Source organism: Plecotus auritus (genome assembly GCF_963455305.1).
Source record: "Plecotus auritus genome assembly, chromosome: 13".
Classification (NCBI taxonomy): domain Eukaryota; kingdom Metazoa; phylum Chordata; class Mammalia; order Chiroptera; family Vespertilionidae; genus Plecotus; species Plecotus auritus.
In genome coordinates this window covers 29077550-29098128 of record NC_137779.1, presented here as the reverse complement: position 1 = coordinate 29098128, position 20579 = coordinate 29077550, and the positions used below count along the sequence as shown (strand labels likewise).

Sequence of the window (20579 nt, the reverse complement as noted above, 5' to 3'; positions counted from 1 at the left end):
ATTTGATATTCAATAACTTTGCTTTTTATTTCTCTTTCTTTGGGGATGATACCGCTGTCTGCCTAAAGCTGTCTTCACTCGGACATTGGGAATTTTGATGTGGCGCAAACGCCCCCATCAAGCCTCCTCCCAGGTTGGTTTCGTTTTCTTTTTCTCTCATGAACGGACATAGGATTAGGTTAGTGCAGTGGTCGGCAAACTCATTCGTCAACAGAGCCAAATAAAAACAGGACAACAATTGAAATTGCTTTTGAGAGCCGAATTTTTTAAACTTAAACTTCTTCTAACGCCACTTCTTCAAAATAGACTCGCCCAGGCCGTGGTGTTTTGTGGAAGAGCCACACTCAAGGGGCCAAAGAGCCGCATGTGGCTCGCGAGCCGCAGTTTGCCGACCACTGGTCTAGATTATTTGTTGGAGCTGAGAAAGAGGCTGTGCTGGGCCATGAGCTGCTCCTTATTCCGGTTGTTGTCGGTCCTTGAGTGCAATCAGACACCTCTTTCTCAGTACTCCCTGCACGGCAGAGTGGGGTGCTGCCAGTGGGTGGCGGTGGGAGGGGGCCCGTGGTTACCCCTCCTCGGGTGCCTGGCGAGATGCCGTGCTGCCACCGGCAGAGGCAGAGCTGTGGCCTTGTGGCCCCCACGCAGAAAATGGGGTCGGGGTAAACGGAGGTCGCCCCGCTATTGCCAGAGCAGTGCCTCCGGCCCTCAGCTGGTCCCCTGCAGGGTGGAGGCACCGGGGTTGCTCACGCTCCGCCTGACAAGGATGCCTGGCTCCCGGCTGTGTCCCAGGATCAGTATCAGGGCAGCTTCATCAGGATGAGCGTCCCGGCCCCGCGCAGACTCCTGGAGCTGGCCTGTCAGAGCCTGCTGCAGGACCAGGCCTCGGCCATCGCTGCTCTGGAGTCGCTGCCCATGGAGCTCTTCCCGCCGCTGTTCATGGCGGCCTTCGCCGGGAAGCACAACGAGGTGCTGAAGAGGATGGTGCAGGCCTGGCCCTTCCCCTGCCTGCCCCTGGGGGCCCTGATGAAGGATCGGCAGCCGGACCACGAGGTTTTTCAGGCTGCGCTCGATGGGCTCGACGCCCTGCTGGCCCAGGAGACTCGCCCCAGGTGAGGGGATTGGGTAGCCTGGTTGGACCCTGGGGGTCTGAGCAGACAGCCGGGATCGGGGAGCGTCCTGGGCCCAGGGGAGAGCTCAGGGAGGCCTTGGAGCCACTGCGGTCATTCTGGGAAGAGGCTTTGGATGGATAGGGCTGGTTAGGGTGCAGGGGGTGACCGAAGGAACATGAGCCCACCCCTCTGGTGGCACTGAAAGGTCCCAGGAATGGGGACCAGGAAGGGTCCCAGTAGTGCAAGGAGCAGCTGATTCCTGGGGTATGGAGTAAAGTGCATTCAGGTGTGTGGCCCAGGTGCCCAGATCCCTAGACCAGGGGTGGGCAAACTTTTTGACTCGAGGGCCACAATGGGTTCTTAAACTGGACCGGAGGGCCGGAACAAAAGCATGGATGGAGTGTTTGTGTGAACTAATATAAATTCAAAGTAAACATCATTACATAAAAGGGTACGGTCTTTTTTTTATTTCAATAGTTTTATTCATTTCAAACATTTTAACAAGATGAATGTAAACACTAATTATTATAATTTGAAACTTCAAAAAATGGAGGAATCATAGCACAATAACATACCTTATATTGAAGATGGCAAAGGCAAAATAAAATTGCCTAACAAAGGAAAGGTACAAAAGCCTTTCAAATTAAACTTAAATATAATAAAATAATTTAAAACTAAAACAAATAGAAAAGAACAAAATGTGTAAACAGTAAATTAAACATTTTCTTTAGTGCAACTTCCAAATTATGCCCGGGACGTAGATGTAGATGGCCATGTAGACTGGGTTGAAAGGTTTTTGGTCTTTAAAACATCAACTTCAGTGGGAACAGTGTTGTTGGTCTCCTTTTTAGCTAATGCTCTGATCCTGTGCTCTCCAGGGGCGTGTCTCCCTACATCACCACGATAACGTGTCTACACATTCCCAGGGTGATGTGGGGGGACGCGTCCGCGGGCATTACAAGGAGCCTCTGGAAGATGGAGAGGTTGTTCCTTCTGCTGAATGGGGATATAAATCAGCCCACTCAGAAGAAGGAGCTGCGGCCGTGTTTCCCGACGTTGCCATGTTAACACTGCTGCTGGTGAAGGAGCGGAGGGGAGAGCAACAGAACCCTCCGCTCTTTCGGCTCCGTGGGCCGGATAGAACAGCCGAACGGGCCGGATCCGGCCCGCGGGCCGTAGTTTGCCCACGGCTGCCCTAGACTCATGGTCATGGTCTCACTCCCTGTCATCTTCACGCACCCCACCCCCCCCCCCACCCCGCTTCCTCCTGTTTTCCCCGCAGGAGGTGGAAGCTGCAGCTGCTGAATTTGCAGAAGAAAGTTCACCAGGAGTTCTGGACCGTGTGGTCCGGAACCAGAGCCGACGTGTGCTCGCTGCTGGAGCCCGCGGCCGCCCAGCCCCTGAGGAAGAGAGGGAAAGTGGACAGTTCAAGGGCGGGGCCAAGTCCACCCGTGGCCCCCGTGCAGGTGTTCGTAGACCTTTGCCTCAAGGAAGGTATCCCTGACGCGTCCCTCAGCTACCTCATTAAGAAGGTCACCGTCCGGAGAGGGCTGCTGCACCTGTGCTGCAAGAAGCTGAAGGTCTTCGCGGTGTCCAAGCAGAACATCAACATCCTCAGGATGGTGCAGCTCGACTCCGTCCAGGACCTGGAACTGAACTGCACCTGGAAGCTGTCAACCCTGAAGAAGTTCGCTCCGTTCCTGGGCCAGATGGGCAACCTGCGCCGCTTCCTCCTCTCCCACATCCTCACGTCTTCGCGCACCACCTTGGAGCAGGAGGAGCAGTGTGTGGGCCAGGTCACCGCCCAGCTCCTCAACCTGCCCTGCCTCCAGGAGCTCTGTCTGGACTCCGTCTCCTTCCTCAAAGGCCGCCTGGACCAGATCCTCAGGTGAGGGCTGGCGAGCTGTCTCTGCAGGCCAGAGCGAGCCCCTCCATCTCAGTCCACGGTGACGGGGTCTCCTAGTGCCGCCGTCAGCCGGGCCAGAGTACGTGTTACTAGTCGGTCCACACAGTCAGTGTCACGTTCACTGCTCTGTCCCCTGGCATGTGGTCACCTACCCCCACCAGACACCCCCCCCCCCCCCCCAGACAAAGGTTGGAGGTATGGACTAGGACAGATGCTATTCCAGGGACTCCTTGCTAGGAATCGATGTAATGGGACTTGAGGCCGGGGGAGGGTAGCTTGGGGAATTCCTCCCTTAGGAAGGGATGTCTAGGTGAAGATGATGGAAGAGAACCCAGTGAGGGTGGCGGTGACGAAGAGAGAGGCCATCAGAGGTGAGGTTTCAGTGCGAAGCTCTGCACTCAGCACTTTGTCCATAGGAGCCTTTCACTCCAAACCTGCCTCGAATTGCCTGTCTGCCAAGGGTTGCCTTAGGCTCCAGCTAAGGGGATACGTGGGAAATGCAGGGTTCTGGAGCAGGCGTCCTCAAACTACGGCCCGCGGGCCACATGCGGCCCGCTGAGGACATGGATCCGGCCCGCCGGGTGCCGCTGCCTGTCCTGCTTAGCAGCGACTCGTCCCGAGCCCGCAGTGCGCATAGGAATTTGTTCATCGTTTTTTTTTTTTAAACTATAGTCCGGCCCTCCCACGGTCTGAGGGACAGTGAACTGGCCCCCCGTTTAAAAAGTTTGAGGACCCCTGTTCTGGAGTAAGGGGCTATAAAAAGGGATAGGTGGTTTGTGGATGATGCAGTGAACTAAGTTCCTGCAGGCTGGCAGCCCCCACCAGTGTTGGCAGCCCTTGCCCAGGTTAGTCCTTTCGGCACGTCTGCCGTAGCCTCATTGGGCTCAGAGATAAGGGTGAGGGGGGTCCAAGCTGTGGCTGGAAGGAAGCCAGAGTTGAAGGCATTTAGGATCATGTCTCGCAATACTAAAATTTACTGACTCCCTCCTGCTTGAGACATTCAGGTTCCTTTCTGAGCACCTCCCATCTTTGCTTTCATTCATCCTCACAAACTCGGGGTGCGGGGCGGGGGGGTCGGTCAGAGGGTTATGATGCACTCTACTTGACAGAGGAGCAGAGGGAGTGTGTGAGGTTTCATTCACTTGATCCAGACACACGGCAGATAAGTGATGGAGAAAGGAAGCCACTCCAATTTGCACTGGCTTGAATGACTACACCACACAGCATCCTGGGGTTGATCGTTATCTGGAAAACTTTAGGTTTTGGGGAGATGGGCCTCTTTTCCCTTAAGGCCTGGGTCATCCTCACCTCCCTCTGCCCACCAGCTCCATCCCCCAGAACTAACTGCTCTGTGTCTCCCCAGGTGCCTGAAGAGCCCCTTGCAGACCCTGTCCATCACTAACTGCCTGTTTTTAGAAAGAGACTTGAGACATCTGTCCCAGCACCTGAACGTCAGTCAGCTGAAAGGCCTGAGTTTCAGCGGGCTCAACCTGACCAATATCCGGTCGGGGCCACTCCAAGTTCTGATAGAGAAAGCCTCCTCCACCCTCCAGGACCTGGAGTTGGATGAGTGTGGGATCATGGACCCCCAGTTCATGGACATCCTGCCGGCCCTGAGCCACTGCTCCCAGCTCAAGACCTTAAGCTTCTGTGAAAACCCCATCTCCATGACGGTCCTGGAGGACCTGCTGCGCCACACCATCGGGCTGAGCAAGCTGGCCCGCGTGCTGTATGCTGCGCCCCTGGAGAGTTACGAGGAAACGAGTGGCACCCTCCACCTGGGCAAACTTGCCCAGGTGCACGCCGTGCTGAAGCAGATGCTGCAGAAGCTGGGGCGGCCCGACATGGTCTGGCTCTGCGCTAGCCCCTGTCCTCGCTGTGGCGATAGAACCTTCTACGACCCAAATCCCATCCTGTGTCCCTGTTACGTGTCTGTCTAGCTGGGTGCACATCGCACAGGCTTTGTTCGGGGCACTTGGACACCGAAACCCAGACATAAGTGTATCTTAAAGGAGCACAGCAGCCACAGTTTCAGACAACTACTCAGTGTGGGGGGAAATGTTGACAGGGGGAGCTAATGGTTTCTTTGGGGAGATACGTTGGAAATACGAATATGTATCTCTAGCGGGGAGGGATGCAGATTGGGAAGTACATGTGGGGGTTACCTTTGTTTGAATGGTTGTGAAGAAATGTCAGTAATAAAGGGAACCTGAGTGTTAACCATCTGGTGTCCTCTATGACGTGTTAACCCGACTCTCCAGTCTGCAGTTACTGACCATCCATGATGCCCAGACACTCTGGCTGGATGAGGTTGGGTCCCAGGAGTTCACATCACCATTTAGCATTTCCTGTTTGGTCATTTTTTCTGGTGCGTCGGTATCTCCTCACCACCTCTGTGCCTCTTCCGTCAGCCAGCACACACAAGGTGCATCCACCGGGTCTGGAACGTGCTAAGTGGCCGATAGTGAGATCCACTGAAGTACAAGTTCTCAGGGGCCCTCACTGCCCAGGCCCTACTCCTCCCCACGGAGAGCCAGTGGGTGTGCCGGAGGCAGCCGACCGATGATTCTCATCATTGATGTTTCTGTCTCTCTCCCTTCCTCTCCCTTCCTCTCTGAATCAGTAGAAAAATACAGATCCAAAAGTATGTAAATAGCTTAGGGTTTTGCTACCCAGAATTATCTAGAAATACAAGAATGAGCTCTTTGTGGTGGTCAGAATTTTTATGCTGTTCCTTCTCCTTTAATCTTCCTTTCTAGTCCACTTCCCCATAGGATTGTATACAATGTGATCCACGTTATGCTTGTAAGTTTTTTATTTGCCTCCCTGTATTTCTCTGCACCAAAACACATTATCAATTCAAATCCACATTGGTAAACGCTGAGTACATCTGAACGTCTAATTGGCTTTATTCGGTGTTTCACTAACCCAGCAGCATCCCAGCTGGCAATGAAAAGGGGGCTGGCCCTAGGTGGGTGGCTCAGTGGACAGAGCATCGCCCTGCGGACTGAAAGGTCCTGGGTTTGATTCCGGTTGAGGGCACATGCCCCAGTTTCGGGCTTGATCCCCAGTCGAGGGCGTGCAGCAGGCAGCCCATCAATGATTCTCATCACTGATGTTTCTCCTTTCCTCTCTGAAATCAATAAAAATATATATTTAAAAAAACCCGTGGACACCGAAACTTGCATTTCATCTAATTTTCACATGTCACAGGATAATATCCTCTTTGTGGGTTTTTCAGCCCTTAATGTAAAGCTCGCCCCCAGATGTGGTTGAGTTGGTTGGACCTCTGACCCCTGCACTGAAAAGATTGCCCGTTGGATTCCTGGTCAAGGACATGCCCAAGTTTCTGGCTGGATCCCAGGTAGGGGGTGTGCAGGAGGCAGCTTTTGCTCTCACATTGATGTTTCGCTCTCTCTCTCTCTCTCTCTCTCTCTCTCTCTCTCTCTCCCTCGCTCTAAAAATCGTTTTGCAAGTTAAAGCTCATTCTTAGCCGGAGTAAGGAGCTAAAGGGGTAGATGGGTTGTGGATGATGCAGTGATCTGAGCTGTACCAGATTGCAGGCTGCCCTGGATTGGCCCAGACTCAACGAGAGAACGGCGGCCAGGGCAGCGGCCTGGCCAAGCTCCTTAGGCAGAGGGCCGCAGCCGGCGGCTCCTGGGCCGAGAGCGCCCTTGAGGACGAGGAGATGGAGGCCAGGTGGGCAGGCCTATTCCCTGGCGGACCGGCAGCCTGTTCCCCGGCCCCGAACCCTGGTCGTCTGGGCAACCGTGACCGCCGAGACCCCGCCCGTGACTGGCGTTCCGCGGCCGCAGCCCCTCCGCCTGCCCGCGTCCTCCGCGGTGCCCACTCGGAGCCGGAGCGCGCGCATGCGCCGGGCCCATCCGCGCGGCCAATCAGAGCGCAGCGCCGGCGCCCGCGGCCTCACGCCCGCACCTGGCTGCCAGTCAGTGCTCGCGGGGGCGCTCGCGCGGAGGCTGCGGCCGGGCGCTGGGGCCTGAGGAGACGGCGGCGCCTCCGGCTTCGCCCGGGAGCGCGGCGGGCAGCTCGGGGACTGGTAAGCCGGGGCGTGGCGCGTCCGGGCGTCCCCGAGGGGAAAGGAACGGGGTTCCGCGGCTGCACGAGTCGGCCGCCGCGCCGGTCCTCGCGCTGCCAGCGGCCTGTCCCGGTCCCCGCGTCGCGCCAGCGGCTCTCAGGACCCGGTTCCCACACACTCGCCGGCCCCATCTCCTCAGGCGCCGCTGTCCGGCCCCCCTCCTCCCCCACCCTGGCGGGGTGGCCCACCCCCCAGGCCTGAGAAAGGGCCTGTCGGGGCGCCTGAGCCCCCTCCCTCTGCTCGGCGGGGTCTCCTGTGGCGCTTTCTCGGGGCGAAGACCCGACACACCGGCTTTGCAGCCAGCGTCGCCCCGGAGGAGCAGCTGTAGGTGCAGAGCCCCGAGGCCTGGAAGCGCTGCACTCGTGTCCGAGGGTGTCTGTCCCCCTCGGCGGGGCGCCCCTTCCTCCCGCTGGGTCTCTGGAGCCGCTGGGGCCCTGACGAGGCGCCCGAGAGCCCAGCCAGGGGGGGGTTTGAGGCTCTGGTTTGGGGCAGTTCCCGGGCTTTTTTCTGTTTTTCTTTTTCTCTTTTTCTTTTTTTTTTTCTTTCACCAGAACCTCCCGTAAGTTCATTTCTGAGGCGACAGCAATGTTAAAACCCACACGTTCCTCCGTCCCCGCACCGAGGCCACGCAGCCACTCACGTCTCTTTAACGTCATCCCCTCCCCAAGTCTGGGCTTCCCCCCACCCCACGCACCAGCGTTCCCAGGGGCTCGCTCTTTGTGGGGGCCCTTCCGTTGGCGGGTCACTGGTGTCCGCCCTGCTTTCCCGGATGAACACGGGGTCCCCGTCTTGCGGAGATGTCCCCCCGCGGAGTCTTCCCTGGAGGGGCTCAGGGCGGTTCCCACGCCCTGTCATTGGACCTGCGGGGCCCCCCGTGAAAACATCACGGTCTGACCCGGAAAGGATGATGGGCGCCGCCTGTGATCACCCGGGGGACAGAGTCCTTTCCCCTCAGGGGCGATTTTTATCCGGTTTCAGGATAACCAACCCCTCGTGGGGCATCATTTCCGTCTTACCCACTCACAGGCGTCTGAGCGAGTACCCCGTTCTCTCTCTCCTGGGTCCGCCCCCTCCCTCAGTGGATGGACTTCTTTTAGAGACAGTTAGCCACTTACCAACATTTAAAATGTGGGTGAAAATAACGAGGGTGGGCCAAGAAACGCTATCATGATAGGCAGCCTACACACCGTTCAAGATTTAGTAGTATTTTATTTTATTTATTTATTTTTATTTTTTTTGGAGGAATAGGTTTGAAGAAAGGGAGTCTCTTTGGAGTACTCGATGAGCGAGTACCCAGTTCTCCCTCTCCTGGGTCCGCCCCCTCCCTAAGTGGATGGACTTCCTTTAGAGACAGCCACTTACCAACATTTAAAATGTAGGTGAAAATAACTAATGTGGGCAAAGAAACATTATCATGATAGGAAGCCTACACACCGTTCAAGATTTAGTATTTTATTTTATTTTATTTTATTTTATTTTATTTTATTTTATTTTATTTTATTTTGGAGGAATAGGTTTGAAGAAAGGAAGTCTCCTTTCTGGTCCAAGGGGAGATGCTTGAGGCACAGCTAAATGACAGTGCCAGGTGGACAGCGGGTAGAAAATAGGTCTGTAACAGGTAAATAACCTTCATTCCCTTTCTCTGGTTGCTTCAAGGATGTGGCCTTCTCCTGCCTGGAATATGTCAAGTTCTTAGAAGTTTCCGCGCGCGCCCAAGGTAAGAGGAGGGAAGTCTTCTCTTCTGTGCTAAAACAGTACTGCTTCCAGGCGTCCTCAAACTACGGCCTGCGGGCCACATGCGGCCCGCCGAGGACATTTATCCGGCCCGCTGGGTGCCGCTGCCTGTCCTGCTTAGCAGCTGACGCGTCCCGGGCCCGCAGTGCGCATAGGAATTTGTTCATAGTTTTTTTTTTTAAACTATAGTCCGGCCCTCCAACGGTCTGAGGGACAGTGAACTGGCCCCCTGTTTAAAAAGTTTGAGGACCCCTGGCTTAGACAGTGTTTCCTGAGGGTCTGCGATCTGAATCTGCATATGTGGGATACATTCAGGGCAATCATTGATTTAGGTAATTTTGGAACCTTCTAACCTGCTTCCTTAAACAAGGGGAGGGAGGGGGTGACATTCTTTTACCTGAGCCCTAGAAAGGAAAAAGAAAAGTTAAGAGCACCGTAGGTTTTAAGCTATGTAAATCTTATTTCTTTTAGCGCAGTATGCGTCCAAAATGGACTGATAACACGTACTGTAAGGTTTCAGCTATTAAAGTCATAAGTGGCTCCTTTCAGGTGAATGGGTATTGGTTAGAATGATTACACGGGGTTAGTTTGTTTAACTCTATACCCTTTTCCAAAAGGGCTTTATTTCTGATATTGAATGTGGCTGGATAGGGGAGGCCGTCTAAATTTATTTTATGCCACGTTTGCAGGTAAGTTTTAGTCACGTTTGCAGGTAAGTTACATGCCCCCCAGCCTGCTCATACAGCTTCCTGTGACCCATTGTTTAATTAGTTATCGACTGCTGGGTAACCCTGTGTATCTCAGCACTTGCTGGCTTAAAATACATCTTTCCTGTCACAGCTTCTGAAGGTCGGGAATCCAGAGTGCCTTAGCGGGGTGGCTCTGGCTCAGGGTCTCTCCTGAGGTGGCAGTCAAGTTTTTTGTCTGTGTCCGCGGACTTGACTTTTGTCAGATGATCCTCGTCTAAGCTCAGTCCCTTGGCTGCAGGCAAGGAGCTTCAGTTCCTCACTCTGCGGGCCTCTCCATGAGGCTGCTCATGTCATGGCAGCTGGCTTCCCCCAGCGCGAGTGATCCAAGAGCGAGCTTTCACCCAAGAGAAGTGCAGACTCTTTCGAAAGTTCGGTGTGCTGTATTTGCGTGGCCCCACAGGCAAACCCTGTGATAGTGTGGGAGAGGGCGGCACAGGAGAGCGAATGCCAGGAGGTGGCATTCATTTGGGCCCACCTGGGAGGCTGGCTACCAGCCCTGTTTGTACACTGTTCCAACCTTTTCTCTTGGGAGGGAAGACCCAGCACACTCTCCCTCCCCAGAGCATGCCCATGCCTGTCCCTTCCCCTTCTCCCCGCGCCCCACGCCCAAGGTACATTACCATTACCTTCCTCACTCCCAAGCTCCAAGGGCCCTTCCTTTATCTCTAGAACTTGTTTTCTAAGCCCATTTCTTTTATGCATTTCTTCTTCTACCTCTGATTTTCCAAATAAAGGGACTTTGAATGTGGTATTGTTACTGGAAAGGGGACCTGGCCCTGAGTGGCTCTGCCTAGGGCCGGCTGGTAGTGTGTGGGTCCTTGACTTTGTGCAGAAAAGATTCACAATACAAGCCCAGGTGATTTTCAGGGGACGGTTATTAAAGTGGGGGACAGCGAAACAAGGAAGGGTCTAGGATAGGAGAAGAAGAGGGGCTCGGTGGGGCAATGAGCCTAGGCCGGGCTGCTTTGGCTCACTAAGTAGTCAGAGAAAGCGGAGCCTTGTGAACAGGGTCAGGGGGTTAGCTCCGGACAAGCTGCCACTGCCCATTGCCCCCTGGTTGCAAGCCCAGTGGGGTCCCTTACAGTGTAGGGATGCATGCCTGTAGGGGAAGAGGAGGGGGAAGAGAAAGACAAGGGAGTGCTCTGGGGAGGGAGAGCCAACACTGAGGCCTTTGTCTTGAGGCTTTTATCTCTCTTGCAAGAAGGAATCTTAGGGGAGGTGGCAGGGAATACTCATCAGTTCTCCAGGTGTGTTCTTTCGGGGTCACGGTCTCTCCTGATTGGTTAGTTCAGGGCAGGGGGTCCTTCGTCATTGTGGTTGGTCCTGGCATCCCCTGCCCGGTTTTGCTGCTTTTCTGGGCCTGGAGCTGAAATACAACGGAGGCCCGGATGTTAACTCCAAGGAGGTGACCTTCTGTATCTGGCTGTCAATTACCAGGCCAATTTGTCTCGGTTTTCCTATTCCACTTGTCCTGGCTTACTAGCCTGTCTCCGTATCAGTTGCTGGGATCTGGGGGAGAGAGGTAATAGGTATTTTTTTTTCTTTGAGTTATAATTCACATATGGCAAAATTTACTCTTTAGGGTTTAAAATTGAAGGACATATATGGCATTGTGGGCCCATTTGTGTAATCCAGGGTATTTTCTCAATCTCAGAACCTGTAATTTGATCACATCTGCAAAAATCCTTTTTCCAAATCAGGTAACATATACATATTTCAGGGATTACGACTTGATATTTTATTTTTCTTTTAATTCAACCTACTTTCCTTCCTTATTCCTTTTCCCCCCATCCCATGACAACCACTAGTTTATTTCTGTCTGTATGGATTTGCCACATCTTGATGTTTTATGTATTGTAAGTGGAATCATAACCTATGTGGACTTTTGTGTCTGGCTTTATTCACTTAGCATGTTTACAGGGTTCATTCATATCATATATGTACCGTGATGCTTTATTAGTTTTAATGGCTGAATAATATTCCATCGTATTACCACAGTTTGTATATCCATCCATCAATTAATGAACATTTGAATTGTTAGCACTCTGGCTATTATGAATAATGATGTTGAACATTGTTGTGCAAGTTTTTTGTATGGATTTTTGTTTTCAGTTCTTTACAGCAAATACCTAGGAGTGAAATGGCTGGATCTTATGGTAACTCTGTATTTTGCCTGGCTGGTGTGGCTCAGTGGTTGAGCATTGACCCATGCACCAGGAGGTCACAGTTCTATTCCCGGTCAGGGCACCTGCCTAGGTTGTGGGCTCCATCCCCGGTAGGGGGTACGCGTGAGGCATCCGATCCATGAGTCTTTCTCATCATTGATGTTTCCCTCTCTCTCTCCCTCTCCCTTCCTCTTTCTGAAGTAAAAAAAAAAAAAAAAAAAGTAACTATATTTGATTGTTGAGATACTGCCAACTGTTTTCCAAAGTGGCTGCACCATTTTACAGTAATTGCACCAGCAATATATGAGGATTCCAAATTCTCCACAACTTCTGCAACACTTATTATTGTTCCTTTTTTTTTTATTATAGCCAATAATGGGTGTGAAGTAGTATCCAATTGTGATTTACATTTTCCTAATGACTAAACATGTTCAGCAGTATTTTTTGTGCGTTTTGGCTATGTTTATATATCTTCTTTGGAGAAATGTCTATTTGCATCCTTTGCCCATTGTTTAATGATTTTTTTTATTGTGCTGAAAACCCTAAAACATAAAATTTACCACCATAACCATTTTTAAATGTTAAGTATACTCACAGTCTTTTGAAACAGCTCTCTGGAACTTTTTCATGTTGCAAAATTGAAACTCATTAAATAACAAACTCCCCTTTTCCCTCTCTCCCTAGATCCTGGTATTCATCCTACTATTCTACTATTTGTATCTTTTCTGTTGCTTTGACTACTTTATATACTACGTATAAGTGGGATCATACAGTATTTGTCTTTTTTTGTGGCTGGCCTATTTCATATACCACATGTCTTCAAGGTTCATGCATGTTGCAGCATGTGACAGAATTTCCTTTTTATGGCTGAATAATATTCCATAGTATCTATATGTCACATTTTAAAAATTTGTTCATCAGTTGATGGGCATTTGGGTTGCTCCCACCTCTTGGTTATTGTGAATAGTGCTGCTGTGAACATGAGTGTACAAATAACTCTTGAAGATCCTGTTTTCATTATATATATATGTATGTATGTATGTATGTGGGATTGCTGGATCATATGGTAGTTCTATTTTTAAATTTTTTAGGAACTTCTATACTGTTTTCCATAACGGTAGCACCATTTTACAGTCCAATCCTAGTGGACAAGGATTTCAGTTTCTCCATGTCTTTGCCAACAGTGGTTATTTTCTGTTTATTTTTATAATAGCCATCCTAATGAATATGATGAGGTGATACATTATCATATTTTTGATCCCCATTTCTCTGATGATTAGTATGTTGATCATCATTTCAGAGTAAGAGTAAGTGTCATGGAAAGGTAAGTTTGGACATGGACTTGAAGGAGATAGAAACGTTACCCATGGGGATATCTGGGAGACAAGAGATTAGGCAGAAAGTCTGAACGGAATGTTTAAGAAGCAGCAAGGAAGCCACTGTGGCTTGATTATAGTGAATGAATGTTAAAATGGTGGGAGAAGAGGTCAGAGAGGTACCAAGAGTAAAATGGTGGCGAGAGTCTGTAAATCCTTGACGTTTCTCTTAGTCCATTCTTTAAAATAGTCATGTCCTTTGGCAGAGAACAGCCCTTGGTTTAGTAGTTGTTTTCATCCCGGACTCCCAGGCTAGATCAGGTCCTGTTTGTGCATTCCTCTACCATCCTGAGCTTGCTTATGAAAAAAATTGTCAAAAATATTTATGAAAAATTCATCTTTGTTTTACTTAGTTGCCCTAGGATGGAATGCAAATGTTTACTGCAGTTTTAAGGATCCTGTGAAGCTCCTGTTTTCCCCAAGGACCTGTGTTTAATTGACATTAAATTCTAAGGCAGCAAATGTGGGGGGGGGGGCGGTTAATGGAGGAAGGGAGAAGAACAGTGTCTTCAGATTCGAGAGTGGATAGAGAGAAAGCAAGCTCTCCAGTCTCTTCTTCTAAGCGTACTAATCCAATCATGAGAGCCACACCCTCAAGACCTCATCTAAATCTCATTATCTCCCAAAGGCCCCCATCTCTAATACCATCACATTGGGGTTTAGAACATGAACTTTAGGAGGATACAGTTCAGTCCATAGTAAAACCTAGAATATATTGCCAAGAGTTGGAGGACGCATTTGACATTTAGGAATAAATCCCCGGCCAATTTTGTTCAGTGGTTAGAGCATCCACCCAAGGACCAAAGGGTCACAGGTTCAAATCCTGGTCAAGGGCATGTACCTGGGTTGCAGGTTGGATTCCCAGCCCCAGTTGCAGTCATGTGGGAGGCGACCAATCAATGTGTTTCTCTCACACATTGATGTTTCTCTCTCTCGCTCTCCCCCCTCCCTCCTTCCCTCCCCCCTTCCTTTCCTCCCTCCCTCCCTTTCTAAAAATCAATGGGAAAAATGTTGTCAGTTGCAGATTAACACCCCCCCCAGCCATTTAGGAATAAAGGAACAATATAATTATAGTGGTATTTTAAGATTCAGATAGTGGCGATGTGCTGTATAATTTGAAGGCTAGAGAGGTAAGACAGAACAATTTGGAGCCTATTACAGATGCACAAACATGAAGTAACCAGGGGTCCTAAACCTAGATGTTGGGGGAAGGTGCTTCAATAGGAACGGAAATGAAATGTAGTTAAAGTGACCAGTGCTCTAAAAAGTTACTTAGAATCACTAATACATTTCTGTGATTAATTTGATGGGAGCTAGGGGAGGTTAGAACAGGTTTTATAAAGTAGAAGGGGAGTAAAAATGAATCCAGTGAGGCTCTTTGATCCTTAGAGACTAAGCAATTAATAGCACCATCATCAGAAATCGACATGCACGAAATTAGAGTTCTGTTGGGAAGAACACAGAACCAGAATTCAGGAATCACACATTTTAGTGCTAGCTCTGTTTCCAGACCCTACATATAACTTTAGCTGAATCATAAACTTCTCTAGCCTTTAGAAGTCCATCCTGAGATAATTCTGATGGTCATATTACTTGTCAAATTATCTTCTGAGTTTTATGGTATTATGAAGAAATTAGTACTTTCAATTTAGATTTTTTTTTTTTTTTTTTTGCTAGAGAGGATGTTAGAGCATAAATGTAGAATGACCTAGGAAGTAGTTACTAGGAGTGTGGGAGTGATCCTGGGCAGGCTAGATTAAAGAAGAAGTTCTCCCAAGAACATTTCTGATGGCCGCCGCTGGGGGATTGCCATTGGCATCTGCAGGTAGAGGCAACAGAAGAGATCATAATCAGCACAGGACAAAACTATGATTATGATTTAGAGTCTCACAGACTTGTAATCATCGTTTTAGCTGTCATCTATTCTCTTTGAGTCTCAGTGTCCTTATCCGTAAAATAATGGATGTTTATAACTAGCTTGAGTTTTGGAAAAAATTAAATGAGATACGTTTTGTTTCTGTACTTACTGATGTGTAGTGTTGTTTGTACTTAGGTGGCAGCTCACAGAAAGGAAACACTAGGACTTGCGGCCACACCCTTCCAGAATAAAAGAAGTTAGAAAATGGGACCACCATATATGGTGTGCGAGGAAAAACAAGAGCCAGAAGCACAGGAGAGCAGAGAAGAAAGCAAACAAGTGGACGAAGATGCCGAGCTGATCTTCGTTGGGGTGGAGCATGTAAATGACGATGCTGAGCTGATCTTCGTTGGGGTGACTTCACATTCAAAACCGGTCGTTTCCCACATCTTGAACAGAGTCACCCCGGGTTCATGTTCAAGGAGAAAAAAGTATGGTAAGCTCAGAAAAGATGCTACTCACAGATTGCAGCCTGTAAGTCATGTGACCCCTACATCAGAAGCAGTGACTGTCTTGCCAGTTCCCGAGTGTGAATCAAGATTAACAGATAGCCCGATTATTATTGAGCCTTTGTCTGAACCTCATTGTAGAAGCAATTCACCACAAGTTGTGCCTAATCGCTCTTCAGAGTTTCGTTCTCCTGTGATTACATTCACAAGTTCACTGCAGCAGCCAGCGGGATCAGCACTTTCTGTAGGAGGTCTGAATAAAAGTCCTGGTGCATCAAAGCGACTTTGCACTTCTGACGTAAACAGCCTAAGTCCCAAAAGGCCTAAACTCAGTGACAAAATCACAGGGGGACAGTCTTCAGTTGTGTCCTCTTCAGGAATCTTCCATACAATGATTCCTCAGCAAAGCGCACCCTCCCATGGTGTCCATACCTCATTGCGTCCTATTCAGAACGGAGCACCTTTCCCAACAGCTTTTCCAAAGGACAGTGTCCATTTCAAGACTGTAAATCCTGCTGGGGAAAATAGACTGACAAAAACAGATTTTTTGAGCCTAGCAAGTCAAAACAGGACTGACGATCTCAAGAAAGGAAATCTGATTGTGTTACTTCATGACTTTTACTACGGCCAGCATCAAGGAGATGGGCAGCCAGAACAGAAGACGCACACAGCCTTCAAATGCTTCAGCTGCAGGAAAGTTCTAAAAAATGTCAAGTTTATGAATCACGTGAAGCACCATTTGGAACTTGAGAAGCAGGGAGATGACAACTGGAAAAGCCACACCACCTGCCAGCATTGCCACCGGCCGTTTCCCACTCCCTTCCAGCTGCAGCGTCACATCGAAAGTGTGCACACTGCCCAGGAGCCCTCTGCGGTCTGTAAAATCTGCGAATTGTCCTTTGAAACAGACCAGGTTCTCTTACAGCACATGAAGGACAACCATAAGCCTGGCGAGATGCCCTACGTGTGCCACGTCTGCAACTACAGATCGTCAGCCTTTGCTGACGTGGAAGCCCATTTCAGAGCCTGGCATGCAAACACTAAGAATTTGCTTTGTCCGTTTTGTCTCAAAATTTTCAAACTGGCAGCACCCTACATGTATCATTATAGAGGTCACTGGGAAAAGTTTATTCATCAATGTTCCAAATGCCGGCTACAGTTTTTAACTTTCAAGGAGAAAATGGAGCACAAGACCCGGTGTCATCAAATGTTTAAGAAGCCTGAGCAACTAGAAGGATTGCCTCCTGAAACTAAAGTTGTTATTCAGGTATCACTGGAGCCTCTTCAACCAGGGTCAGTGGAAGTAGCATCCATTATTGTGAGCACATCCGATTCTGAACCATCGCCCCAGACCTAAAAGTAGGATTAAAACAACAACAACAACGACCATTAATCCCATTTTCAGGAAATCTAAAGCAAGTACTTTATTGGAAGTGAGAAACCTCATAAATAAAAAAAATAAAAAACATTAGTAGCTTAAAAATAGTGAAACCAATGGGTCATTTATGAGTTTTTTATAAAATTCATGAAATTCATTATTATTTGATACGAGTTTTGAGATGTTATTTAAAAAAGGTATTAACTGCTTTTTATGTGACTGTATCTGGCTTAACACATAAAAGGTGCTTGTGTCTGTATATGTATGTGAAAGAAAAGCCAGAAACCTATTTATTATTTTTCTATTTTATGTTACCTGTGGGTGTGAAAGCTCTTTTTTCTGTATATAGAATCTGTAGAGTTACATGCCTTTGAAGATTATATTAACTCTAGTCAAACTTGAATGGCTTTGGTATGGCATGGTCCTGTTTACTGCTGAAGTCCCAGAAGTGCCTCTGTTGTGCTGGCCTAAAATAACCTGCCTCTGAACATCTGGGTGTGGAGAAGTTGAGGGAGAAGCTATGGCATGAACGGGACCAGGAAGTGGGAGGTTAGTCAATGGAGAGCAGAGGCTCTTTTCCCAGGGGAGAGAGCGGCACGCACTCACTTGTCTTGGAGCCAAGACACAAAGAATACTGCGTCAGTGTTGTTATCCGACCCAAGTACACCCAAGGAGGCAGTCATTACAACAAAATGCCTGTGTCTGGTGAGGGGCCCCTGCAGACATCAGACAACCAGTGTATCAGCTTAAGCAGAGGAAGCTAATAGAATGGGGCCTGATGCCAATGGGCCTCTGGTTGAGTGACCCACAAGGAAATTCCATTTGTTCCCTGCCCTCCTTTCTGGCTGGCCTTTGGTCAGAATGAGCCATGTCTCTTCCAGCCACAGCAGTAGAGAAGTAAAGTTTCCCATGACGAAGAAGCGCTGACATCCATAGTTTGAACTGTCCTGGACCCATCATTTTAACTGTAAGGGGCCGAATTGTGTCTGTCCAGGTCATGGACTGAGCTCAGTTTAGTTCTCTAACTGTTAAGCTGGAATGGGCATTGGCCAAGAACAGTAGGTACAGTGGGTACAAATAGCCCAGGTGGCTTCCTAAAATTAAGCTTGTTATAGGGCTTTTCCTTCTGTTTTTCTATGTCCGTGTATCTTCCCCTAATTGAACACGTGAAGTTTGCAGTTTTGTATCTTGCCTTGTTGGGCATGAATGTATTACAGTTGACAGTTACTATTGTCTTGTGTGTGTAATTTCCCATTCTATGGAATTAATACTTTTTGGGTCTTGACACATTCCAATGTGCAAGTAATGTTCCTTTTATTTCAATAAGTATTAGGTCGTAGAGTTACTGCCCTTCATCTAATCTGTCCACCTATCTATTATGTGACTATACTATGAGGAGACCTTCCCCTGCCATTTCCAAGGGTCCTTTCACAGAACTGCGGAATACTCTCCGAGTTTGGTTTCTGAACATCGGTGGCCTTGGCTGCTTCTGTGGGTTCCCAGGGTTGCGTCTCCCTCAGTGCATTCTAGTGCCAGCCCTTCTCCTTCTACCCCTGCCCAGGTACCTCGCAGCCTCGGTGCGCCGCTCAAGGAATCTGGGATCCTGGCTAGGGAGCTAAGCCAGGGAAATCTTTTTTTCCCTTGCTTTCTCTCCTTCAAGGCACCTTATATCGCCCCACTCCCTTCTTCCCTCCTCAATCTATTTAAATTCTGTAAACTTCCACAAAAACCTGAGAAGTGATCATCATCAAGGGTTTAGCGTCCCTCTTAAGAGTTGGGGAGGAAGGACTAGACAGTAAAGTAGCTGTGAGTATATTGTCCATGTGTTAGATAATATCCTTGGTGTGGATTCTTGTTGTGTTTGCTCAATGCTTGACTAATGGATTGATGGATTTGCACTTTGAACATTTTACTAGGCCTTTTCAGTTTGTTTGCTTGGGCCAAGGCACTTTGCTAAAATTTTAGCCTGAACTCCTTTCTTTAGGGGTAGAAAAGTGTGTGTGTGTGTGTGTGTGTGTGTGTGTGTGTGTGTGCGTGTGCGCGCGTGTGCGTGTGTGCGTGTGCGTGTGCGCACGCACGCCTCATGTTCTGGTGTCAAGTGGAAACTTCTGGGTATAACTAGATCTTTAGTCTTTGCATACTTCTCTCTCTTCTTCGGTTTCAGCGGTAAAAATGTGAAATGTTTTTATTCTGTGTGTGGTTACTTGGTTTTATCAACGGTTATTGTTGTTTGCTATTTCACTGACATAGGCCCCTAAGGAGTACAAATCGTTACCTGTTGCCTAGGTTTCAGCGATGTATCTCCTCTCTCTCTTTCGTTCTGTACCATGCTGCTCTACCATTTTCCCCACCGAGGGAGGCACTGTGTTTGACGCACTGGCCTTGCTTTTCCTCAAGCAAATCGCATTTCTTCCTAACCCAAAGACTTTGCAACTGCTGTCCTTTGTCTTAGAATTCTCTTGCCCTAGACCTGCATGGCTTTCTACCTCAACTAATTGTTGGACATTTCCTTTGATTCATTGCGTTTCATTAACATTCTTAAAATGACACTGACAATGAAATTCGGTCCCCACCCCTTTTCTTCTCCTAAAGGGACACTTTATATTTCCTCTCTACTTTCTTCCCTCTCTAATCTAATTAAATTTCCTAGGTTTTCACAAAAAAAAAAAAAAACTAGGAAGGGATCATTATTAAGGACTTTGCTCCTCTCTTAGAATGGAGCTCGCTCAAGTCCATTTCTGTGCCTGCAACCAAAAGAAAATAAATATAGTGAGTTGAGTTCCTTCAGGAGCTTTCTCTGTTTTTCTATTGATATCTCTATATTTTTTAAAGCAATGCCACTTTGTTTTGTTTACAAATGTATTGAATAGCTGTCAAGATTACTATTTTGTTATTACCCCTCATGAATGTCCACGTCTATTTGGCTTGCTTGTTCGTTGAGATAAATTTTATTTTATTATTGTTGCCAAAAATTCTAAATAAAATAGCAATTATAATAATAAAATGTTATTTTGAGAAAACATTTTTGTTATTTGTCTTTTCATTAGTAACATGGCATATTTATAGTTTAGTTTAATTTTTTTAGCACTACTATGTAAACTCTGCCTTTCTTCCAATTGTGTTTATTTCTTTTTTTAAATATATTTTTTATTGATTTCAGAGAGGAAGGGAGTGTGAGAGAGAGAGAGAGAAACATCAATGATGAGAGAGAATCAATCATTGATTGGCTGCCTCCTGCACGCCCCCAACTGGGGATCGAGCCCACAACCCAGTCATGTGCCCTTGACTGGAATGGAACCCGGGACCCTTCAGTTTGAAGGCCGACACTCTATCCACTGAGCTAAACCGGCTAGAGCAATTGTGTTTATTTCTAATCTTACTGCATTGGCCAGAACTTCAAAAAGATGTGAAAATGGGCTTGCTTGTTCTGGGTTTCAATGAGAAATGCTTTACTATGGAAAGTAATGAGTATACTGCTTAATGAATTTCTATCTTTAGAATATTTAAAGAGAATTGTTAATTAGTTTTATTGGATAGTTTATGCCATCTATTGAGTTAATCATTTACTTTTTCATTACTGATCCAAGGTTTTGCTTGGCTGGATTTACAACTTTTCAATTAGAAACTTTCCTTTCTTGAAGCAAAAAATAGTTCTACTTAAGGGTGAATATTATCCTCTGTACTCAGAATATCATTCCC

The 20579-nt window shown here is 48.2% G+C and overlaps 2 protein-coding genes across 2 annotated transcripts; both read left to right on the top strand.

The window, feature by feature from the left end:
* Positions 1-816: 816 nt before the first annotated feature.
* On the top strand, positions 817-4955 carry PRAME (PRAME nuclear receptor transcriptional regulator; the record flags this gene model as incomplete). The annotated part of the gene is made up of 3 exons (XM_080649861.1): positions 817-1109; positions 2392-2997; positions 4379-4955. 3 exons carry the CDS (start codon positions 817-819, stop codon positions 4953-4955), a joined length of 1476 nt encoding a protein of 491 aa, XP_080505987.1.
* Positions 4956-6980: 2025 nt separating this feature from the next.
* LOC308238490 (zinc finger protein 280B-like) lies at positions 6981-19902 on the top strand. The gene is given in 4 exon segments (XM_080650433.1): positions 6981-7072; positions 8768-8828; positions 15189-16846; positions 16848-19902. Coding segments are annotated over 2 exon segments (1716 nt in total). The 5' UTR covers positions 6981-7072; positions 8768-8828; positions 15189-15257; the 3' UTR covers positions 16975-19902.
* Positions 19903-20579: the final 677 nt, after the last annotated feature.